The 21,206-nt window shown below is 45.4% G+C and overlaps 1 protein-coding gene across 3 annotated transcripts in view; it reads right to left on the bottom strand.

The window, feature by feature from the left end:
- Nucleotides 1–12,233, bottom strand: part of LOC108022659 (uncharacterized) — a 39,233-nt gene extending 27,000 nt beyond the window's left edge. The window contains exons 1-2 of one of the 3 annotated variants that reach the window (XM_050888255.1): nt 12,180–12,233; nt 8,238–10,087 (exon numbers count right to left, since the gene is read on the bottom strand). In XM_050888255.1, coding sequence (XP_050744212.1) covers nt 8,238–9,512 — 1,275 coding nt within the window. In that variant the 5' untranslated portion in view covers nt 9,513–10,087; nt 12,180–12,233. Of the gene's footprint in view, nt 1–8,237; nt 10,088–12,044 lie in introns of all 3 variants that reach the window. The other 2 variants (XM_017091725.3, XM_050888254.1) reach the window with 2 other exon arrangements.
- Between the last annotated feature and the right edge of the window lie 8,973 nt (nt 12,234–21,206).

The following is a 21,206-nucleotide window of genomic DNA, read 5'->3' as shown; positions in this document are numbered from 1 at the left end:
CTTAACCTCGACGGGCAATTCAAACAATGTCCTGGCTCGCACACACCCTCGCCCACAGCCACACACATCCTGATGGGGACACACTGCCTGTGTATGTCAAATTTTAACGCCTGTCAACAATGCAGGCGGAAAAAAGAATGCAGCGGCAATGGAAACGACAACAACAGCCCAAGAACATGTCGCAAGCAGCACTCAAATTTTCAAATGCATGCATGCAAATGTGTGGGTAAGCAATACCCTTCCTGGAAAGGATGTTACGGGGTCTTGAACGTGCCATTTCCCGGAGCCATAGAGCTGGTGTAAGGGCAGCAAGCTCTTTGAATTCAGAATTTCCGAAATATACGTATTTTGTTAAGTTGAAGAATGATTAAAGGGGTAGCTCTTCAGGTTCGGATAACTAAATCAAACACCTAATATAATTTTCCAATCATTGTTCACTACACTTATTACCAACTTTCTTATAAGTTAGCTAAGCTCCATCAAAAAACGTCGAATTTTTTACAGTACCTTACAAGTTTACCAAGATATTATAAACGTATATAATATTTCATATAAAAATATCCTGAATCAGAATTCAGGCTAGCCTTCACCTACATTTCTATAACGTAATCATAGTGAACTCATATAAAAATTTGATTTCGTTTTAAAAATGTTAATAAGTAAACAAAAACCAAACATGTAACTAAGTGAACCTAATTGCCAACATAATAAAGCTTTTAAGGATCTATTCAATATTGAAGATCTTTCATTTCTTATATGAAGTTGATATCATTTTATGAATACATTATAATTATATTTAAGGACGTAGAACCCGTAGTATTTATGTAAGCCTTGAACTTTTATGGAAAGCCTGTGGCCTAAGGTATATCCAGGCAGATATCAAAACCCTATTGGCTTTCAAATGTAATACCGACATTTTGCAAATCTACTTCTATTGATAGTGTGTAGTATCGTGTTCCAGCTCCCGGACAATGTACACATCCCCCATAGAGGTATCAGATATTCGTTTGTTGCCGCATTTTCGCTTAGATATTTATGCAGTTCGTCAGTGCTGGGGTTTTGCATGGCTATGGATGTGGATGTGTTTTGCAGGAGCGTAAAAAGTGACAGGCGAATGGGGCCGAGACAGCACAGGGGGGTGGCTAACACCCACGAGCACCCACACACACACACTGGTGCAAACTGGCACAGACGCACGCCCGCGTTGACGGGGCTGAAAGCCGCAAGGGACAGGCTCTGGGGGTGGGCAGGCGGAGGTGTCGCTGGAGGCGGGGCGTAGGCAAATTGTTTGTCACATGGCCGGGCCAGCTGCCGATCTCCCCCTTGCCCCTGCATTTCACCTTGGCGGGCTGGCCCTGCCGTTTTGTTGTCAAAATCATAAACATGATCCCGGCCACGCCCCCGCCCCTTTCCACCGCCCACTCGCAGCCATTTCGCATTGTTTTGCACATTGTCGAACTGCAGGAGTGCAGAACTGCACGCATTGCCAGCTGCATTGCTTTGCATAACAAGTGTAATCCAGCAGCTCAGCTCCGCAATTATGCAACAATTTTCGATGTGCAATTGGCAGGCAAAAGCTTGTGAGAAAGCCAGTGAGTTCTCGCGTCGGCCCGGCGAAAATCAAATCAAATGCAAATAAAAAGAAGGCTAGGAGAAATCTGGGCTCCAGCATACATAATACGGGCGAGTGCGGGGGCTCCAAGGCGATGAGAGGGCTGTCAGGTCGTTCAGGACAATTACAGTTCGTGCATTATTCAGCGAGGACTCCCAGAGGTCTACTCCAATGAGACAAATGGCTTCAGCACGCAACTAAAGTGGTCCACCCTAAGCTGGGGTGGGTGTGCTAACAGGGATTTTTATGGACTGCTTCACCGAGAGTTTGTGGCATTTGTATTTGATTTGGCCAAGCAATTAAATGTGCTTCTTTTGGCCCGCACATTCCATGTTTCTCACATTCAGTCATCAAATATTTGCTAGATTCTCACACATTTGGCTCATAAATAATTTGCATTTGCCACAAATTCCTTTATTTTCGGCAGCGTCAATCATCGGGTATTTTCGACACAAAAAGAGTTGCAAAAACTAATTTGTTAACCTTTGCTTTCAAAGTTAAACGAGCCGTGCTGAAGACATGAATAATTCTACTTTGTTTTTCCAATTAGGCAACTATTATAGCTTATTTGTTACTGGTTGCGTTGATTTTTATATGCTACACTATTTCGAAGACATCTGTTGTATTTACCAATCAATTATTTTGCTTTATTTTATAAACCTGGCGGGGGATTAGGGGCCGGGGTTAATGCGGGAATTATGTTTCGGGGCCATTAACAAAGGCAATCCATCAAGTTGAAGAGCTCGCCGGCGGGGGCGTTCATATCATTTTAATCATATTTAAACAGCGCCTGTATTTATCGCTCATTATTTATGCATATATCAATCTATATGGCCACGAGACCCCATTAACGGGCAAACAAATGCCCCGAAAATTCGTGGAAAAACCGCGCCCAAAAAAACGGAAAGCCACACGCACACAAAAAAATGGCACGGGAAGGGAAAGTTAAGGAAAGGACACTGGAGAGGGCCTGGATCAGAGGCAGGAGAGCTGTTAAGCAAGGCAAAAAAGGCGACGCACCTGTCTGTCTGTCACATCACATATTTGTTTGGCTAACACACACGCACACTGCGCTACGCGAAGGACTCGCAGGATCAGGCGCCTGTCGTTATGCCACACAATTTTATCAACATTAATTTGTCAAACATTTACCGGCATTTCGCTTGTGCGGCGGCCATGTGTTTGTATATCCTTCCCCTCTAATGAGAACAATAAGTTGAATGAATTTAATGAAATGAGATGTAAACATGTGGACAGCCGTGGACATGCAGGACAGGCAGGACAGGCGGGAAGAGCGGGAAAGCGGAGCGAAAGGACCCTGGCCATTGTGGCATGCCCCGCCTTTGTGGCAGCTCCCTGTGGCACCACCACTCGCTTGTTTTCGAACTCGTAATGAAATTCTTGAGTAGAAATTCATTTTGCAACTTTTGCTGAAACAATGCTCATTGAATAATTTACGCCCTGCGCCGGCACAAATGAAAAACCCAAACGGAACGAGGGAAATGGGCGCTGGAAAGCGGGTAAAAAGGGGGGGGGCAGGGAAATGGGAAATGGGGTGTGGAAAACTGCAGCAGTGCTCCACTTAGTGCCCGGTCCCTGGGCAATCTACGTGCTCGGGGTCCAGGCGCTGGGCATAATTGCGTTAGCCGGATGCGCTGGATGTGGCTCCCGTTTCCCACTATCACTTTACCGACGCCCACCGCCCACCACCCACCGCCCAGCTCCCTTTCACCCCCGGGTTAATGTAATTGTTTTGTGTATTTAGCCTGGCCATTGCATTCAGGCATCACGACCTGCTGGTCCCCACCTCCCCTAATGAGCCAATCAATGCACGCGACTCCTGCGAGTGGGGAAAAGGGCCATCCCGGCCCCATTTGACAAGCTCAAAATGCAAATGCTTGGCAATTAACGTTTTCAGCACGAAGGTTATTCTGCTGCTGCTCCTCCCCCGATCTCCGCCAGCATCTTGGAAGCCAGCTAATCTGCAGGCAACTAATTAAACTTTGTCTGCCCTGGCAGCCTAATGTGCAGACATTTGAGCCCAGAGAACGAGTCTCCTGGCCACAAAGCGCTTCTCATCAATTATTTGGCTCTGTCAATTGCCAATTTTTGATTAGTTCTATTTCAGTGGCACTCGAGCTTAAGTCAATAGTTCAATTCGACAAGCAATTAAATGCTAGGAATTGATTTTATTAGAAGAAGCGTATAAATACTTCAAAAGGGCGAAGGTGTATTGCAAAACAGAAAGAAGGTATAAATAAAAAGTCAAAAAATCAATTAGACCATTTCCGAAACATGATTTGTGCAATATTAAAAATGCTTAAAACGGTCTACCACAAACATATATAAAAATTGATTATTTTAAACAGATTTTCAAATTAAGAGATATCCGAAATGTGGCTCTCATCAATTATTTGGCTCTGCCAATTTGTGATTGGTTATATTTTAGTGCCACTCGAGATTAATTCAATAGTTCAATTTAAAAAGCAATTAAGTAGTGGGAAGTGCAGTGAAAATAGTTTGAAATGTGGGCAGTAAATTCACAAAATATTTTATTTTCAGAACCACTTTATGAATAGGGTTTCGAAATCACTTATAAGTGCCTTAAAGTATACAGTGAATGAAAGATATTTTTTTTTCCGGCTGTATTGCCCTTTTTAGTTTAAAATATTTTGTTGCATACTTTTAGACACCTAAATTTGGATTGGCATACTTTTAAACAGTTAAGAGATATAAGAAATTAATAGTGCTTTTCCATACGTTTGCCGTTTTCGCTTGCTCCAGAAAAGTACCATACAAAACCATCGCTTATCCGGAAATTTCCATTAATTAAAACCGTTTTTCAATTTATCGGTTGTTCATCCATCACTTGGATTTTTAATCGCTTAGTAAGATAAATATTCAAAATTTAATCTCTGGGGCAAATACGTTTTCAGCAGATATCCGATTTTAACATTGTTTTCGTCGGCTTTCAATTTAACGAAACGGCACGCAAGGCGAAATAATTTGCATATGGCATTTCCTGTAATCAATTGCAATCTTTTCATTCGATTGAAATTGCGAGACCAAGAGCAGAAATCAAGGGAATTAAACTCCGGGCAAACAGCAATGGGAAATTACCACAATTGACGCATATATAGACATCGGGACATTGAGCAGACGATTTTCCACAGAACTGGCATCGTTTGCCTGCAGGCGGAAAATTTATGACAGTTTTCGGTTATTTGTGTCTGGCTGGGTTCCGATGGCATGATATCTGGGTGGTTAAGGCCGGGGCTCCTCGGCAGTGGCATGATGTAACCAGAAGGAGCGACCTGCAGCAGAGGCAGCAGAAACAGCAGCAGCAACTGCTTACAAAATAATTGATTTTGCACACATCCTTGACACAAATAAACATTCGCTCGGCTCGGCCAAAGTTGAACCCACCATTGGGGGTCGCTCTACGCTCTGTGCCCCACACACTCTATGAAAATTCTGTATTTAATCCACACAAAGCTAAAGGATTTTTAATTGAATTTGAGGGGTTTCAACGGCTAACTCGATTCGCAGTTGGCCCAGAGTTACAGGCGAAAGCTTAATGAATCCAATGAAGTTTCCACGCTCGATTGAAGTGTTTGTGCAACAAAAAGGCACAGCAAAAATAACCAGGACTATGGGTTACTTGACTCGGCGTGCGACTGATTAAATCACCTGAAAACCTGAAAAAGAGCAGGGCAGCGCAGCTCGATTCTCGCATTCTTCGGCTCCAGGATATTGAGTTTCGAAAGGCACTCGTCAGCGGGCCCAAGTGCCGCCACATCCACCCATCGCCACTTTCTAACCCTGCACTCGACACAGTGACAAGGACCTCGGCTGCAGGATGCCTTTGATTCGCAATCCACTGGGGCATCAACACATCAACAGGCCGCCGAATACTGCGAATTCTGCCATCATAAATTCTGCACTCGCGTTGGCAAAAACTGCCACCGAAAGAGAATGGCAGAAGGGCCAAAGGGCAGAGTGAAGCGGGGCCAAAGGGCAGAGATTAAGCCACTATGTACTGTGGGACTATGGAGTATCCAGGGACTAGGGAGCATGCAGAGTCCTTACTGAAGAACTGCTGGCTAATTTGCAGCTTGAATGCCGGCGTGTCGCCCCTTTTGGGACACGGCTTAATTGAAAGTTCGGACAGGTCTTTGTGCTACAATTTGATCACCGCTTTTTTGGCCTTTGCTAAGCTGTTTCGACACCTTAAAAAAGGAACTGACAAGGGCAATCTTAACGCATTTCTTATCGAAATAGCATTTTTACGAAACGGAACTTTATTCAAAAAGGAATAATTAAACAACTTGAAAAGATTACTAGTTATTAAGGAATTCTTTTTAAAATATGAAAACTGCAGTAGAGTTTTCTTTATGCTAAAGATTCTTGAAAATAACATACCTACTCTAAAAATATATGTTTTTCAATTCTTATATTTAGTTAAAGGTATTTAGATCATGACATAAATTGAAATAATAGTATGTTCCAGTAACCCAAGTTCATTCTAAAATGTATTTCACTATAAAAACTCTTAAGAAACTTTAAGATACTTTTTTGTCTTATTGAAATTTTCAAGTCCCTTTTCGAAGGCAGCATAAATTTCGAAAATGCCGGCGCAAGATGCATCTACCTCAGATATCATCTGCTAGTCTACCCATTAAAACGAAAACCCTAATTAAGCTTAACCACAAAAGAAAGGTTTAATTATTTTTGTTTTACGGTCCTGGCAGTTTCCTTGAAACAGTTTGATTGATTTAATTGCTTAATTGCCGACTAGTTGAATGATGGACAATCGAAATGAAATACATTGGCTGGGAGGTGTTTTCGCTTTTACCCCGACAATAATTGGAAAATCAATAGTGCGGCACCGACTTAAGGAATTGCCAGTTGAAACTCGACTGCGGATAATTGTCTGTCAGTCGAGAAGCAACTTAGTTGTGGCGCTGGGAAACCGAAAGGCGAAAAGGCGGCAGACTATTCGATTCAATTAAATTTGCATTAGCGCAAGAATGCATTAATAAATATTAAGATCTCAATTACACTTGGCAGAGCCAATTGAGGGGGAACCCCAAAGAGGTGGGGCCTCCATAGGTGAGTGGTTTGCTGGGGATTTTTTGGCAGGCAACCAAGAACGAGGCAGCCGAAAAAACCGAAATCAATTGGAAAGTGTTTGTGCCTGGCCCTCCGTCTCTTCTATTCCACTTTTTGGCACAATTACCAAGGCATTTTCCTTGATTTGCAGCACGTTTTCCCAGCACTACCGCTGATGATTCCGGCCAAGACGAAGACGATGATGACGATTCCGATTCCCATCGCCACTCCCGTGCCCCGACTCACCGATTCCCCGATTCCGGCAATGATGAAGCTGTCGTGGCACTTGAAGTGGTCGAAGATGTGGCGCACAATTGTCACAACGAGCACTGTGCTATGTACTAATGTACTATATAGCGTGGAAAAAAATCACCTCTTCCTTTGGCAGTTTGAGTGGCAAGCCAACAAAACCAAAGTAGCTGCGCCGATAGCGACAATAATAATGGGAAAGGCCTGGTTGCCAGTCACTTCCACTTCGACCGCGGAGAATCTCAAGGCTGCCGTTTTCCAAACTTTAAAAGACTTTAAAAGTAATGAATTCCAGTAATCTCTTAGTTTTGCCCACAGAAGTAGGCAACTTTCCACCTGGCAAAGCCATCGAGATGGCCAACAATTGACAGCAGCTTTCAATATTGCCGACTTGAGTCGCCTGCATTAAGAGTCCCTTGAAATGCACACAATTTGTATATGCATTCGAGTGGGGCTTTGTGCGTGTTCCTTGTATTTGCCTGGTGTGCACTTAAGCCGAGCTTTGTTGTCGATTGCTCGACAGTTTCTGGCACGGAGAAAAAATCTCATCAGAAGTGTAAGAAACTGCTCTTGAAACTATTCCTGAGAAAGTATGCTCGCCTAGTAATATTGGCCAGGAGTAACCTCCGTTTTGAAGTCTCAAACTGGTAAGGTTACCTTTAAGTTTCAGTATAAGATTATCAAATTATACCAAACTAAGGTTTCCTTAGTTTGCCTTGTCCTATCAAAACACAAGTGGTTTAGTGGGGGCTTAATATGATTATTTCAGAGTGGTCAGAAGTTTACCAAGACCCACATCCGACGAGTCTTAGCCGGAAAAGTTTAACATAAGCAAGGTTGTCTTCTTCCCTCAACATTATATATATTCTAAGGATACCTTCATTAAATGATTATATATCGAGGACTCTAGAGACTCTAAAGAAGGATTTAATGCAAATATCTTGGGCAAGCCAGAGGCTTAACAAGAAGAGCCATCCCACAACCGACGAGTCCTAGCCGGAAAAGTTGGTCATATGGGATTTTGTCTAATTTGTATGTTATTTTCAAAGTAGACCATTTTTCTAAAAACTTATGTAGAGGTACGAAAAAGGACTGCATTTTTTCTACAGTGTGTATAGTTAGTTCTTGATGGTTGAAAGAGGAATTGGGACGAAGAAATCCCAGATGATTGCGGAGATGGAGGACCCAGCCCCAAGGCAGTCACTTTGAAGGATTGAGGGCTTGGAAATCGGGCCAACCAATCGGTATACAAGCCAGGACTCACCTGCAAGTCGGTTGCTGTGCCCGGCTGTGCCAGATCACAGGCTGATATCCAAGGATTAAGGCGTGTTAGCGAAGTCGCAGTCCCGAGTATGGACTTCTTCAGATCCACGGGTGCTGGCAAGGATGTGCTGGTGCTGCTTGTGGCTCCTGCCGACTCGGTGGTGGCAACGGCGGACAGGCTGTTATCCTTGTGGCCGATTAACTGGGCCGTCTGGGCATCAAGGATGTGGCCGCTGGCCTCCCGTTTGTTATTGTTATTATCGTAGCTGTTGGCGAACTCCTTCGAGTGGCTGTCGCTGTGGTCGCTGTGCTGCAGGACACCCTCATCAATCAGTCGGCTCTCGTCCTGCTGCTGCTGCTCGGTTTCTGTTTCCGCTTCCGTTTCTGTCTCTGTCTCCGTCTCGTTCTCTGGCTCTGTGTCTATTTCCGTTTCCGCTTGGGGTTGCTGTTGCTGCTGCAACTGCTGCTGCTGCAGATTGTAGTCCTCTTCGTCGGCGTCCTCGCTGAGCTTGATCAGGCGATCGAAGGATTCCTCGGACAGCAGGTCGTCCTCGGCCACCAGGGCAAAGATGTCCTGGTCCTCGTCGTAGGCCTGCGATGAGGGGAACTGCACGGTCAGGCCTGCGCGATCCCCCTCCTCCTCCTCCTCCTGATCCTCCCGCTCCTGCTCCTGCTCCTCCTGGTTGTTGGCCTCGCTGGACGCTGTGACCGCTGGCGCTCCTGTTCCCGTGCCCGTTCCCGTTCCCGTCCCGCCTGCCCTACCTGCTATGTCCCTGCTGCTGCTGCTCTCGCGTCGCCGTCGCCGCTGCTGCCGCCTGTCCGCAATCCCCGCGGAGGACACCCAGGACTCGGAGTGCTCGGAGTGGTCCTGGTCGTAGTACAACCTCGGCGGCAGTTGTGGTTGGAACTGGAGCGCAAAGTCGAGATGGTGGGGCAGGAAGATGGGCAGCAGGTATGAGCCAGAGCTGCGAACGAATGACGATGACGACGACTCGCCAGTGGACGGTAACGTGGTTGCAACTCCTCGGTCTCCGCCTCCGCCGCCGCCTCTGCCTCTGCCCCTTCCTGCTGCTCCTGCCGCCGCCGCCGCTGCTGCTGCTGCGGTTGCTGCTGCTGCTGCGGATGTTGCTGCTGCTGCAGATGCAGTTGCAGATGTTGCTGCCGCTGTTGCTGCCGCTGGTGTTACTGTTGCTGAGCTGATGCTGCTGCTGCTGCCACGCCGAGCCCCCGAAATAAACGCAAGCGCCATCACGACCAGCCCGGGTCCTGGCCGCATATTGACCTCGGGTTCGGCGGTGCTAGCATGGTGCAGGCCCGCTTGAGACGCGCTTGCGACTCCAATTCAATGCGAGTAATGATGGGCTCATGGCCCCATCATCATCAGTAGTGTGGGCTGCGGAGCGGTATTCTTGGTGGGCTTGGATCGGCTCTCTCTCGATCCGGCTGATCCCTCTGTTCCCAGGGCCAGAGCCGCTCCAGCTTCAGTTGCTGCCCTGCGTCCACATCCAGCACATCCGGCATGAATCCCGGCCAGATTCGCAGTTCCCTTTGCCAGCTAATCACTGGCCAGCATTCGATTCCCGCGATTTTTCAACGACGTTTCGAAAACACACTCCGCTTAGCGCTTTAATATTTTGTTATTCTCATAATATTATTATTTAATTATTATTTTTATTATTATTGTTGTTGTTGTATTTGTTGCTGTGGTTGCTGGTGGTGCACAATAACCTTGGAATTGGATTTGGTACTGGACATTTTGAAATTCGATTACTTCGTTGAATTGGTTTTTCTTTTTCTTTTATTTATCTTTAGGGGGTTTGGGTTGCTCACATAATTAATTAATTAAGAAATCTGCACAAAGACAAAGAAATTTGTGGTTAGGCACTTTTAGGGGCATTTTTCCGATTTTAATGTGTGTTTTTCAGTCAAAAAAATTCAGGGGGGGATGTTCGAAAATGTTTTGTGCGCTCACGCTCTCGATTTCCCAATGCGCTCTATTTGCGCTCTCTCACAATCATTATGGTAATGCTAATGGATGCGTATGTAATTCGGGGTCTCTTTCTTGAGAAAAGGCTTTAGTTAATAGTTTTTAAACACCCTTTTTAGGTTTTTAATTCATTTTCTAAACAATTTTCTTAGCTTCAAGAGATAATACAGGCTCCTCGTGTTGCCGAAGTTTTGGAACGGTAAAACCGAGCGAACGCGAACACCACACAAAAGAAGAAAGCCGAAAAAAACGGTCGTGGAAATCCCGTATATCTAACACACACACACGGGCAGACGGACACAGGCAGTGCAAAGAAATTTATATAATTCGCTGCTCTGCCTCTGCTTTCTGCTTTCTCTCAGCCGCTGCTTGTTTTTGTTGGCTTCGCTGCAAACACACACACAACAACAGCGAACGCAGGGATCCACAAGGAGCACGAGGACTCTGGTTGAATCGTGGGTGTAAGCCGTGGCTCTCTCGCCCGCCCACCCACACACACACTCTCGCTCTCCGGCTCTCGCTTCCGCTCTCTCTTTGGTCCTTCGAGCGGACCAGCAAGTGTGTGTGTGTGCGTGAGTAGTTACTTAGGGCAGCCAGGCAAGCACTCCGCATGCCACTTTTTTCGGATTTTAGCCAAGAAGAAGAAGCAGTGGGCCAGGAGCAAGAAGAAGCAGGCGCAGGGGAGGGAGGGGAGGCCGGAGCAGAGGCAGAAGAAGGACCTAAAGAAGTCGCCCCTTTCGCTGTATTGGTGGTAAGCCCAAGCGTGTGTGTGTGCCTCTCTGGCTTTCTCTCTACCTTGGTGTTGGTGTTAGAGCCACAGTCCAAGAAGTGGAAATCGAAGCATATTTTGAAAAAAGGTATCAAATAATGCAAAAAAAAAGGCCCAAAGCATTTTCCCCTCCTTTTTCAATAACCCTCGAGAACGTGTGTACCACAAAGGAGTCGGGACTTTTATTCAGCATTTTTCATGTTTCATTTAAATCCTCGATTGTCCTCTTCGCTTTCTTTCATTTTTCGGAGGCTTTCTGCCCTCGCTCTTTGTGTGTTAACTTTCACTTTTGTTTTATTTGCTGCGTTGACACTGCGCACACACACACACTCACACACACGCACACGCACACGGACGCACACTCGTGGCTAGGTGTATATGTATAAGGATTTTCTCTTTTTTTGTTGGTGCGTGTGCTGGCTGTGGGATCCTTTCATTTCAGTACAACAGCCGCTTATATAAGCCCGGAACGTAGCACGAAAACTTTGGAACACTCTGCAGCGGGTTTTGGGTTTTTCTTCTCGCTTTTCCTCCCAGCGTTTTCCCGTTTTTCCTATCGAACGCTTTTTTATGGGCGAGCGAAAAACTCCCCCCGAAATGCGGGGGCATTAATTTTTGCATTATATAACATTTTGCTAGGGGGCCACCGTACGTTTTCTTTCGGCGAATTAACGAGTTCGAAAGCACTTGGGGGAACACTTTCTTCGAGTGGCAAATACTCGAAGCTACCTATGTGCGACTGTGTTACCTAGGTAAATAGGTAAATATGTGCTATATACTCAGGGGTGGGGGTGGGGGTGTCCCTACTGCTTCTTCTTCGCCTCCGCAGAGCGCAGCATCAACGGCCGTGTAACGGTTATTTTCGCATGTGTGGGCGGGGACACACGGCCGACTGCGGGGGGCGTGGTAGGCAGGGCTCGAAAGTTATGCTTGACAGATTTTCCTGCCTCTTTTTCTCGGCTAACATTACGTTCCCACTGTGGCTCGAGCTGGATATTTGGGTTAGTTTCGGGTTTATTCGTTGGATTCGCCCCCGCTCGAGCACCGAGTACCGTTCGAATCACTGAGTCCGCTGAAGGGCTGAGGCTCCGTGCCATCGGCCATTGGCTGCTGTTTTTTATACTGGCTAGGCTTTGGATTTTGTGTGTGTTTTTTGTGGACGCGACGTCGCAGGACAAATACCGTACAATCCTGCTTCCTGCTGATGGCCCCAAACGGCACTGACTGTGCCACAATTGCAGATGGCGCTCGACTGGAATGTGCGAGCGCTCCGCCAGGGCCCGAGTCCGGGCCGAAGCGAGCCGAACGCGCGGCCGAACTCACGCCCGAGGGCTCAGCAGCTGACAAAGGAGAGCGCCGTGCTCTCCCATGCGCTGTCGCTCTCCGCCGATTTCCAGGACCAGGACCCTCCTGCTGTCCGCCTAACAGAGCGTCCGTTGTCCGCTGTTAAGTAACAGGACTTTCGAAAACCCATTTTTAAGCCCAGTTCGAGTTGAAGTAAGAAGAATTACTTGCTGCAGGGCACTTAATCACAGCAGCAGAAGCAGCAAGACAGAGAGAGAGAGAGAGTCACTCAGGAGTCCCCACTTGACTCGACTCATCTATTTCGTCCTGTGCCGGGGCCCCCCCTGCTCATGCTACGCCCATTGCCTTTACTTTTACTTTTCGGTCTCTGCCTTTTGTGTGCGCATTTCGTTACGGCGTTTTGTCTTTGTCTCACTTGGCCTAAATGTGTAATACCCTATAATGTCGCCTAATCCCACTCGACGTGTTTTAGTTTCGCCCGCCAGCTCGGGGCAAAGTCAGGCGAAATCGGAGTCGAAGTCGGGCTGTTGTCGCAGTCGATGGAGAGATAATTACCAGGTGCCTGGGGAGGCGATGCAGTTACCCAATCACCCCGTCACCCAGTCAGCCAGTTCCCCAGATCCCCAGTTCCGGTATCCTGCAGCTACTTGATTGGCAATTAGCGGCGAGGTAATGGGACACGGCCAATTGCGGATCACAATTAATATGGCCCGGGAATACCAATTGAATATTGTCTCAGTGCATAATGTTATAGTTTCCCCTGACTGAAACCTGATTAATTTCTTCGGAATATTTGTCTTTCCCTAAGAAAGTAAGTTATATTTGCTTGAATAATAATACATTAAGCTAGAAACGAAGCCACACTATTAATAATACATTCTATTTTGAAGGCATTATAAAAAATTATAACATAATTTTTGATGTCATACTATAAAGAATGTTTATACATTGACATCAAAAAAAATATAATTTAAAGGAAATTCGAAATATTCAGTTCACAGCAAAATTATAAAAAACTCTAAAAAATAAAATAAATAAAAATAATATTTTACAAACAATTTTATAATTCATTCAGGTAATACGATGATAAGTTATGATAAGTTATAACCTTTGTATTCTTCTTAAAATTAATTAGGTTATTTTTTACATTTTTTTATAAAAAGGATGTTGTAAAGGATTTAAAGACGTAAACGTATAGGAATTTTCAATTATTTCGATAATAAGCTATATTGTTTCAATGGGATACGTGAACATAAAATATGTCTTATATTAGCAACGACCTTTGCAGTCTCTCAAAAACTGATTACATTATGTTCGGGAAGTATTTCTGGCGCTGTTCATCGTTTCACCGAGCTGATGACCAATTCGATGCATATTTCAGCCGGCAGACCAACTGCGACGAGCATCCAAGGCCGCGCCGACCTTCAAACGGGCACTCGACGGCGGCAGAGCCAGTGGAATCGTAGAACCAGTAGAGCCAGAGCCAGAGGCAGAGGCAGAGGCAGAGGCAGCCACTCACTCAATAGTTGGCGGTTAGTCGGGCCGCAGGATGGGAGGACTCTCGGTGGGCGGACAGACAGCACTTGAATTATTAAGTTTTCTTTTTGGTAATTAACTTAAGTAACTGCCACGACAAATCAAAGGGGAGGCCTAGCCGGGGGCCAGAGGCCAGGGGGCGTGGGAGGACATGGGCCGCATTAGCCACACCCGAGCCGACGAAAGTGACCAAGTGAAGTGGGAAAGCAAAACAAACAGAAATCGCAAAAAATACAAAGATTACTATATAACAACACGGAGGCGGAAGAGGAAAATGAAAGCGAGAAGGAAAAGGAAAATGGAGGGGAAGGGGAAGGGGCAGGAGGGTGGGCGGGAATCATTTGGCGTGGAAAGCAGTTTGCTTCAATTTATGCGCATTCCAATCAATAACTGTGACACATGCAAGGACAGCAGGACAGGACGAGCGGAGAGGGGACCGCCCGCCACACACACCACATACCACCCTAGAATCCGAGAGTCTAAGAACCACCAGCCGGGGAGCCCAAGGAGCCCAAGGAGCCCAAGAAACCCAAGGAACTTAGGAGCCCAGGGAACCACGCGGAGAGTGAAAGTGCCAGGACATCGAGAACTTGGAAGATGGCTCGCTGGTGTTTGTGCTCGTGTGCTTGTGGCATGGATATGAATGTGTCAAACTTATGCGGGCGCACACCCACACCCACACCCACACACGGCCACGGGCACCCACACACTCGCACGGCCACCCACTCGCGTGTCGGTGTGCGTGCAGAAATTGATAAGAAACGGAATAACCCTCAAGAAAATTTGCGGCGAGCGAGCGTATGTGTGTGTGTGTGTGCTCGGCGGTTGGGAGAGCACTGAGAAAATGGAAAACAAAACCAAAATGCCTGCACAAATAGCAAAATAATACCAACAACTAGAGGGAAAGCTAGCCCACGAGAGCAGAGTCCTGGATACCCCTTAGGGTGATGAATATTTATATTATATTTGTTATATTTGTATCTATTTTATTTGGGTATATTATAAAGTCATTCATATTCATAGTTATTATGACTCGGTTCCGTTTTAACCATCGGTTAATCGTAGGTCCTTTGTTACTTTAGGAAAAGAAATACTATTATTTGTACCTTTCTATAATAAAAGCTGAGTAATTTTGAGCAAATTCATTAAATAAAAAACCATTTCTTTCTATCTCTAAAAATAAAAGTAATCCTAACGTCATACCAAAGCTTGGGTAAATTGCCGGATTAGAAAGAAATCGTCCGTACCTCAGTTAGGCAAGATCTGAATTTCTTTGTATATAAATTTACAACTTGTTAATCAAACTAGAAACTCTCGATTTTGTAATATTCCTTACAGTCTGGCTGACATCCAAATCATCTCCTTGACTGACGGTACGTTATCGAGTGCATTACCAGGACAGCTTAAAAGTGCCCGAAGTGGGCGTTCCGGTGGGTGCTACCGCTTTCGAGTCAGATTCAGACTCGTTATCTTCTCCGCATCTGACAGCTTGGTAAGTTGAGCATCCAATCGCATCGCATCGCACCGCTGTATCTCGGGGCAGCATCCTCTTCAACTTCTGTGCCAGCTTCAGTTTCCCAGTTGCCGTTTCAGTTTCGCAGTTGCCCAATTTCGCAATCCACCAATTTCCCAATTTCGCAGTTTCGCAATTTCCCAGCCAAGGTAGCTGCGACGCTCAGCTTTTCAGATATAACCGTTACAAGGACGCCGCCTGACCAAAACGAAAGCAAACGAATCGAAACGAGGGGAGCGGCAGGGCAGGCCAGGGCGGGGAAAGTGGGTGGCGCAGGGGGCGGCAGGGATTTTGCGCAGTCCTCGCCTCGCACAAGGCGCTCTGCTCATTTTATTTATTTTATTTTCCTTCGTTTTTTCGCACACGCACCAGGAAGAGCAAACGCAAAGGAAAACGCTCACAGAGGCAAGTTTTGTGAATGAAATTTCGCGCAGGCACAAAGCGGCCAAACAATGTGATAAGAAGGGAGGCGGCGGCAGGACCTCCCCCCAGCCCGCCCTGCCCCAAATCCAATCCCTCGGGCAAGTCACGCGGCGAGCGGATGCACAGAGAGCCTGCCACCACCCACCGCCCCTCGCCCCTCGCCCACCACCCACGACCCATCACCCACCGCCGCCCGAAAAACAAAAGCAAACACAAACAATGCCGCCAAAAAACACAGTCAAGATTCTGAAAATCGAACTTGATTACAGATTTCAAGCTACATCAGTTTTTAAATCCTTATACCTATAAGTATGCAATAAAAAATCAAAATAACGTATTTTTCAGATAGCTCATCCTAATAATTCGATCTCAATAATTAAAATTTTAACCAGTAAATGCGAAATACTTCATTTAAGTTTTACGATACTTGAGTTTTGAAATTCCTGTTAGAAGGTACCTAAAAGTATGCTGCAAAAACGAAAGTCATACTTTTTTAATTGTTGCCTACTTTTGGGAACCGTTTAGGTGCTTTAAAAACTATACAAAACTACGTAAAGTATAAGGTTAAGGTGTAAAGCTTTCCTCAACGAAGTTCCACTGTATCTTGTTCAAAAAGGAGCTCCAAAGAGTCGACAGCCGCTTCTGCTGCTGCTTCCTTGCTTTTCTCGCCCCATTGTTGTTGTAGCGGGCGTGGTGTCTGCTGGCTTCTTCCTGGAAAGAAAACGCTGGAAGGCAAAAGGGAAACTGAACTAAGCTCGCCGCTTATCGATGATGACGATGACTGTGACTCAGACTCAGATTCGAAATCGGACTCGGTCTCCGTCTCCGACTAGGGCTCAGGCTCAGACCGTCTTGACCCACAAATGTGGATGCTGTCGTCTGATAATTACGCGCGCTACGAACTGCGAACTGCCAGCCATTGGAGATTCGAGATGGCGCTGGAGATACGGTTAAATGGGTGCAATAAAAAGCCAGGCGGACTCGGAGTCGGATGGCGGTCGGGCAGAACGCTTGGCCAAAATAGGTTATTGCAATCCTGGCGAGGGCGATAAATGTGCAGATAAAAACATAAAACATGATAATGAAGGCTGGCTTCTAGGAGCATCTTTAATCCTTGCACAACCTTTGTTTTCAAAACATACTAAGTGTTCTAATCTTCTGTTAAAGAAGCTCAAAAACAATATATTGAAACCATTAACTACTTTGTTACGTTAAAGTATTATATATATAAAGTACTAATACAATAAGTATTAGTAAGTGAATAATAATATATGACTTCTTAATATAATGTATTATATTTAATATCCAATAAAGACTTGTAACTTTAGGAAAAAGTATTAAAAAGGATTGTAAATTTAGAAAATTCCTTGGTAAGAATACCTTCCTTATAACTACATTTTGTATAGGACTTAAGAATTCCCTAAAATTACAATCCGTCATAAGATCTTTAATATAATCTACTATAATGAACTAGCTAATATTTTAAGGCTAAGGTAGTATTAATATCCCAAAGTTTATATCTATCAAGCTGTTTCCGGTACTGCAATCTAAAGAGCCTCCAATTCCCCGATGTATTTGAGCATATATTTTAAGAGCCTGCCCACAGTTCTAAAATCCATTAACTGTCATTGGTAAAAACGAAGTTTAAATATTGGAGAACTTTTAGTTTTTGTGCTACTTCGATTGGCAGGAAAGGCGATAAAATGGCAGAGGCGGAGTAACGCATCCGCTGGCCAAACGTTTCGGGGTCCTCGAGCCCCTTTAGCCCCCGGAACCCCCGTTCGCCCACACCCCCGCAATCGGTACACATATGCAGCACGTAAATGTAAATTCCTATGGGTGTGCGGGTGTGCGGAGCGTTGTTGTTGGGTGATAAAGCCATAGATAGAGCGTGGGTGCATGAGTGTGGATAATGGCTCGTCGCAAAGTCGAAACGCACACATCCAAGCCCCTTTCGGCCACCCAGCCGCCCACTCACACGGACGCACACATGCGCGCCGCACATAATAAGGTGCGATTTGTCTCGCGCATAAAACGAAATTTCCTGCACACCAACACACTGAAAACGAGAGAAAGACAGACAAAGGGGGTGGCTGGGTGGCTGGGTGGCTTGGGGGTGGCTGGGAGCCTTTCCTTGGTAGCTGGCCAACAATAGTCGGCTTCTTCTCGGGGGGCTGAGGGGCGGCTTCGATTGCTTTGTTGCTCGAACATGACAGCAAAAGCAAAGCAAAAGCAAGGCATTGGGTGGCTCTCTGTGTGGGCCAGGGGTGGTTCATGGGCGGCGGGCCTGGCTGACTAGGGGGGGGTGTGGCGGAAGGCACATCTTTGTAGGTTAAGGCTTCTGTCAAAGCAGGAAAATGGGCGACAAAAGGCGTAAGACGAGGCAAACTCGTTTGCCATAATTATTGCTTTTGTTGGTAGCTATCGTCCTGCCTCAGTCGCCCCCTTTCCCCACACCCCCCTCAATGCTGGGCATTATTATTTTAACCGGAAATGTGCGCATATGTGTGTGCGTGCGGCCGCGTGTGTGTGTACAATTGTGAACTGCATGAACTTTTGTGCCTTGGCCAAAGGGAAGCGCTTCCTGTGTGCCGGCATTTAGCAATTTTTTTTATGGCAACGTTCGCCTCCCTCCGCAGCCCTTAATTTTATGACAAATATTATGTTAAAGACCGAATATGCGCTGCACCATAAAAGTCAATCATTTTTCATTCCAGCTCCCCCTCTTTTCTCTTATTTGTCGGATGTCCACTGGGGACATTTAATTTTGGTTATTTTTTCGTTGTAGGGCTGTGATTTTTCTTGATATGCGATATCGCCTTTTTCTGCGCGCTCTCTCTCTCCCGCTTTCTCCTCTCCTTTCTCTTTCGCTTTCCCCGGTTTAGCGCATTTGGGTGTTTGCGGGTGTGTTCCCGCCACCCACCGGGCAGGCTTTGTTGATATTTGGCGCGGCCTGCTTCAATTTATGTTCTGTTTGCCTTTATTGTCTTTCTCGACTTTCTCCTTTCACTGTTTGTTGTCCTGCCACAGTGCAGCCTGGCTAAGGTGAAAGTGTTCGAGTGTGCTCTGTTGATAGAGTAGTCTATTTTCAAAGGTAGGGGTTTACAACAAACGGAAAAGAAAATCTTTTAAAATTTTAGGAATTTTTTAAAATTAGTCATATGGTTTTTTAATTTATTTTATATTTATATTTTTTAAATTTATTAAAGGTTTTTTCAGAAAATCTGCAATAACTTTCTCTTCGAATCATTTTATTGAGCTTTTTGTTTTTTTCTGCTTCAATATTTTTAATAAATAAAATAAAAAAGTATCTCAAATGTTCATAGAAACGAAGTATTTATTAAGCTATATGAAATGTTATATAATTTTTTATTCAAAACTCAAAACCAAGTAAGTAGTATTATCTTTATTATAAAATTGTCTAAAAAGTATCCTAAATAATCATATAAAATTAAAAATGAATTGGAGAATTATGTGAAACATTTTGTATCATCATCAAAATTGTTAAATATTTTTCTTATTTAAGGAGCCTCCCCTGTACTTTTGTTGGGGGTGGGTGCTGTTTTTCCGCTCCTTCCCGCTGCTTTCATTTTTTTATTGATAAGTTCATTTAATGGCATGGCCTCCGCCGGCTGCCGTCCCATCTCACCCCCTCGTCACTCTGTCACTGCCACTCCCACAGACCCCTCTCCCCCTACGCCCCTGTGCTCCTAATGAGTTTAATGCTTTGTTATCATCGCTGTAATCGGCTTATGTAATATGGCAATATAATTGAATCCCCGGAATTATGTCATTCGGCTAAGACTTGGCGGCATGGAATGTCGACCTGGAATTAACAATTTACAATTGCAAATTCGCAAATTGCCAGTGCCGAATGCCAATGCCATGCAGCACCTGCCCCGAAATCATAAAGGAAATGTGTGTGTCAACATGGGGAAGCCACTTTCACTCAGCCTTGTCGACCAAATGAAACTTAACGGAAAAGAAAATTACATCATGCTCGTTTCAATGGGTCGACATAATATTATTTTCTCGGCCCCGGAGAAAAGGCACAAGGGGACAAGGGGACAAGGGGACACAGGGACGGAGGGACAGAAGGCATGGCACCCAGTGGGTCCTCGTCTGGTAGTCAATTTTTTATTTATTTATTTTATGCCTACGCACATAAGCGCCTGGCGAGAGAAAGCGGGAGAAAGTGGGGGCCGGGGGTCCTGACAGGTGTCGCCGACTGAGTGGCTGCCTGACAGACTCGCAAAAGTGGGTGTGGCCCGCCGACGGCGGCGGGGTGGTGGTGAAAAATGGTAGCCTATTATTCTTTGTATTGTTTTATGTGGCATTTATACGCGTATTTTTGTCGTCTTTTAATGGGTGAGGCGAGGCAAGGCAAGGAAGACTCGCAAGGGCAAGGAGACTACTTACGGAACACCCCGAGTGGAAAATAACAAAGGCAATAGACCAGCCACCCCGGCTGGAGGGCAAGGCCCCTCCTCGGCCCGTATCGCCATCCAATCAGTAGATAAATAACACATAAAATGAGGTGCTTAATCGGGTTTGAAGTGATGAAAGTGAAACTGAGCCATCCGTCCGTCCGTCCGTCTTCGTCCTCGTCATCGTCCTGTTTTGCGTGTGTCCCGCCGGAGGCGATGGCTTTGTCTCCGGCGTAAATCTCGAGTATCAACCGGGTATTTGAATATCATTTGCGACCGCCGAATTTCGCAGTGTGCGTGTCCTCCTGCAGACCTGACGGCATAATTCCACTTTAAGTGCACGCGTACGCAAGTCATTTATCAGCATTGTTTGCGTAAGTTAGGTAGCCAAAAATGGTTGATTGAGAAGTGCCAAAATAGCACACATAAGTTGATTGCCTGTGGAATGCGTAGTTTAAATATGCCGCGCTTTGCAGTAATTATCGATTGTCGATTAAGGTTTCTTAACCGGCTTATGGAGGCACTGGCTTGTTTTAATATTTATTAGTGCTAATTTTTTCAGAGTACAGCCAAGTAACACATTTTTATTAAACAATTGCTTACAATGGACAAGACCGCTGGTTTTGAAAATGTAACATTTTGCCGCCAATCGCGTTGCCAACTATCTCGTTTTGAATGCCTATCGATAGCAATATATTTTTTCTAATCGTGCTAATACTGCTTATCGATGTTTAGGGTGACCGCAAATGCCTTTTACATCGATTGTGTCTTGGAGTATACATTTGGTATAAATAAATTTAAATATTCAGATGGTATTTCTTTCGGAGCATGTTATAATTCTTTCAATTCTTGATTTTCTTTTCGCGTTAGAAGCTAGAGCTCTTGTGCTTGCCGGTTCATAAACTGCGAATACGCCTTTGAGGATTTTAGTATTTTTGCAGTGTGACCCTCTGGAGCACCAACGAAAATCTACCCTTGAGCCGGATGGTATCTTCGGTGGACAGCTCCGC

The sequence above is a fragment of the Drosophila biarmipes genome, chromosome 2R (assembly GCF_025231255.1).
Source record: "Drosophila biarmipes strain raj3 chromosome 2R, RU_DBia_V1.1, whole genome shotgun sequence".
Classification (NCBI taxonomy): Eukaryota; Metazoa; Arthropoda; class Insecta; order Diptera; family Drosophilidae; genus Drosophila; species Drosophila biarmipes.
Note: the sequence above shows the minus strand (reverse complement) of the source record. Positions and strands in the feature narration are given on the sequence as shown.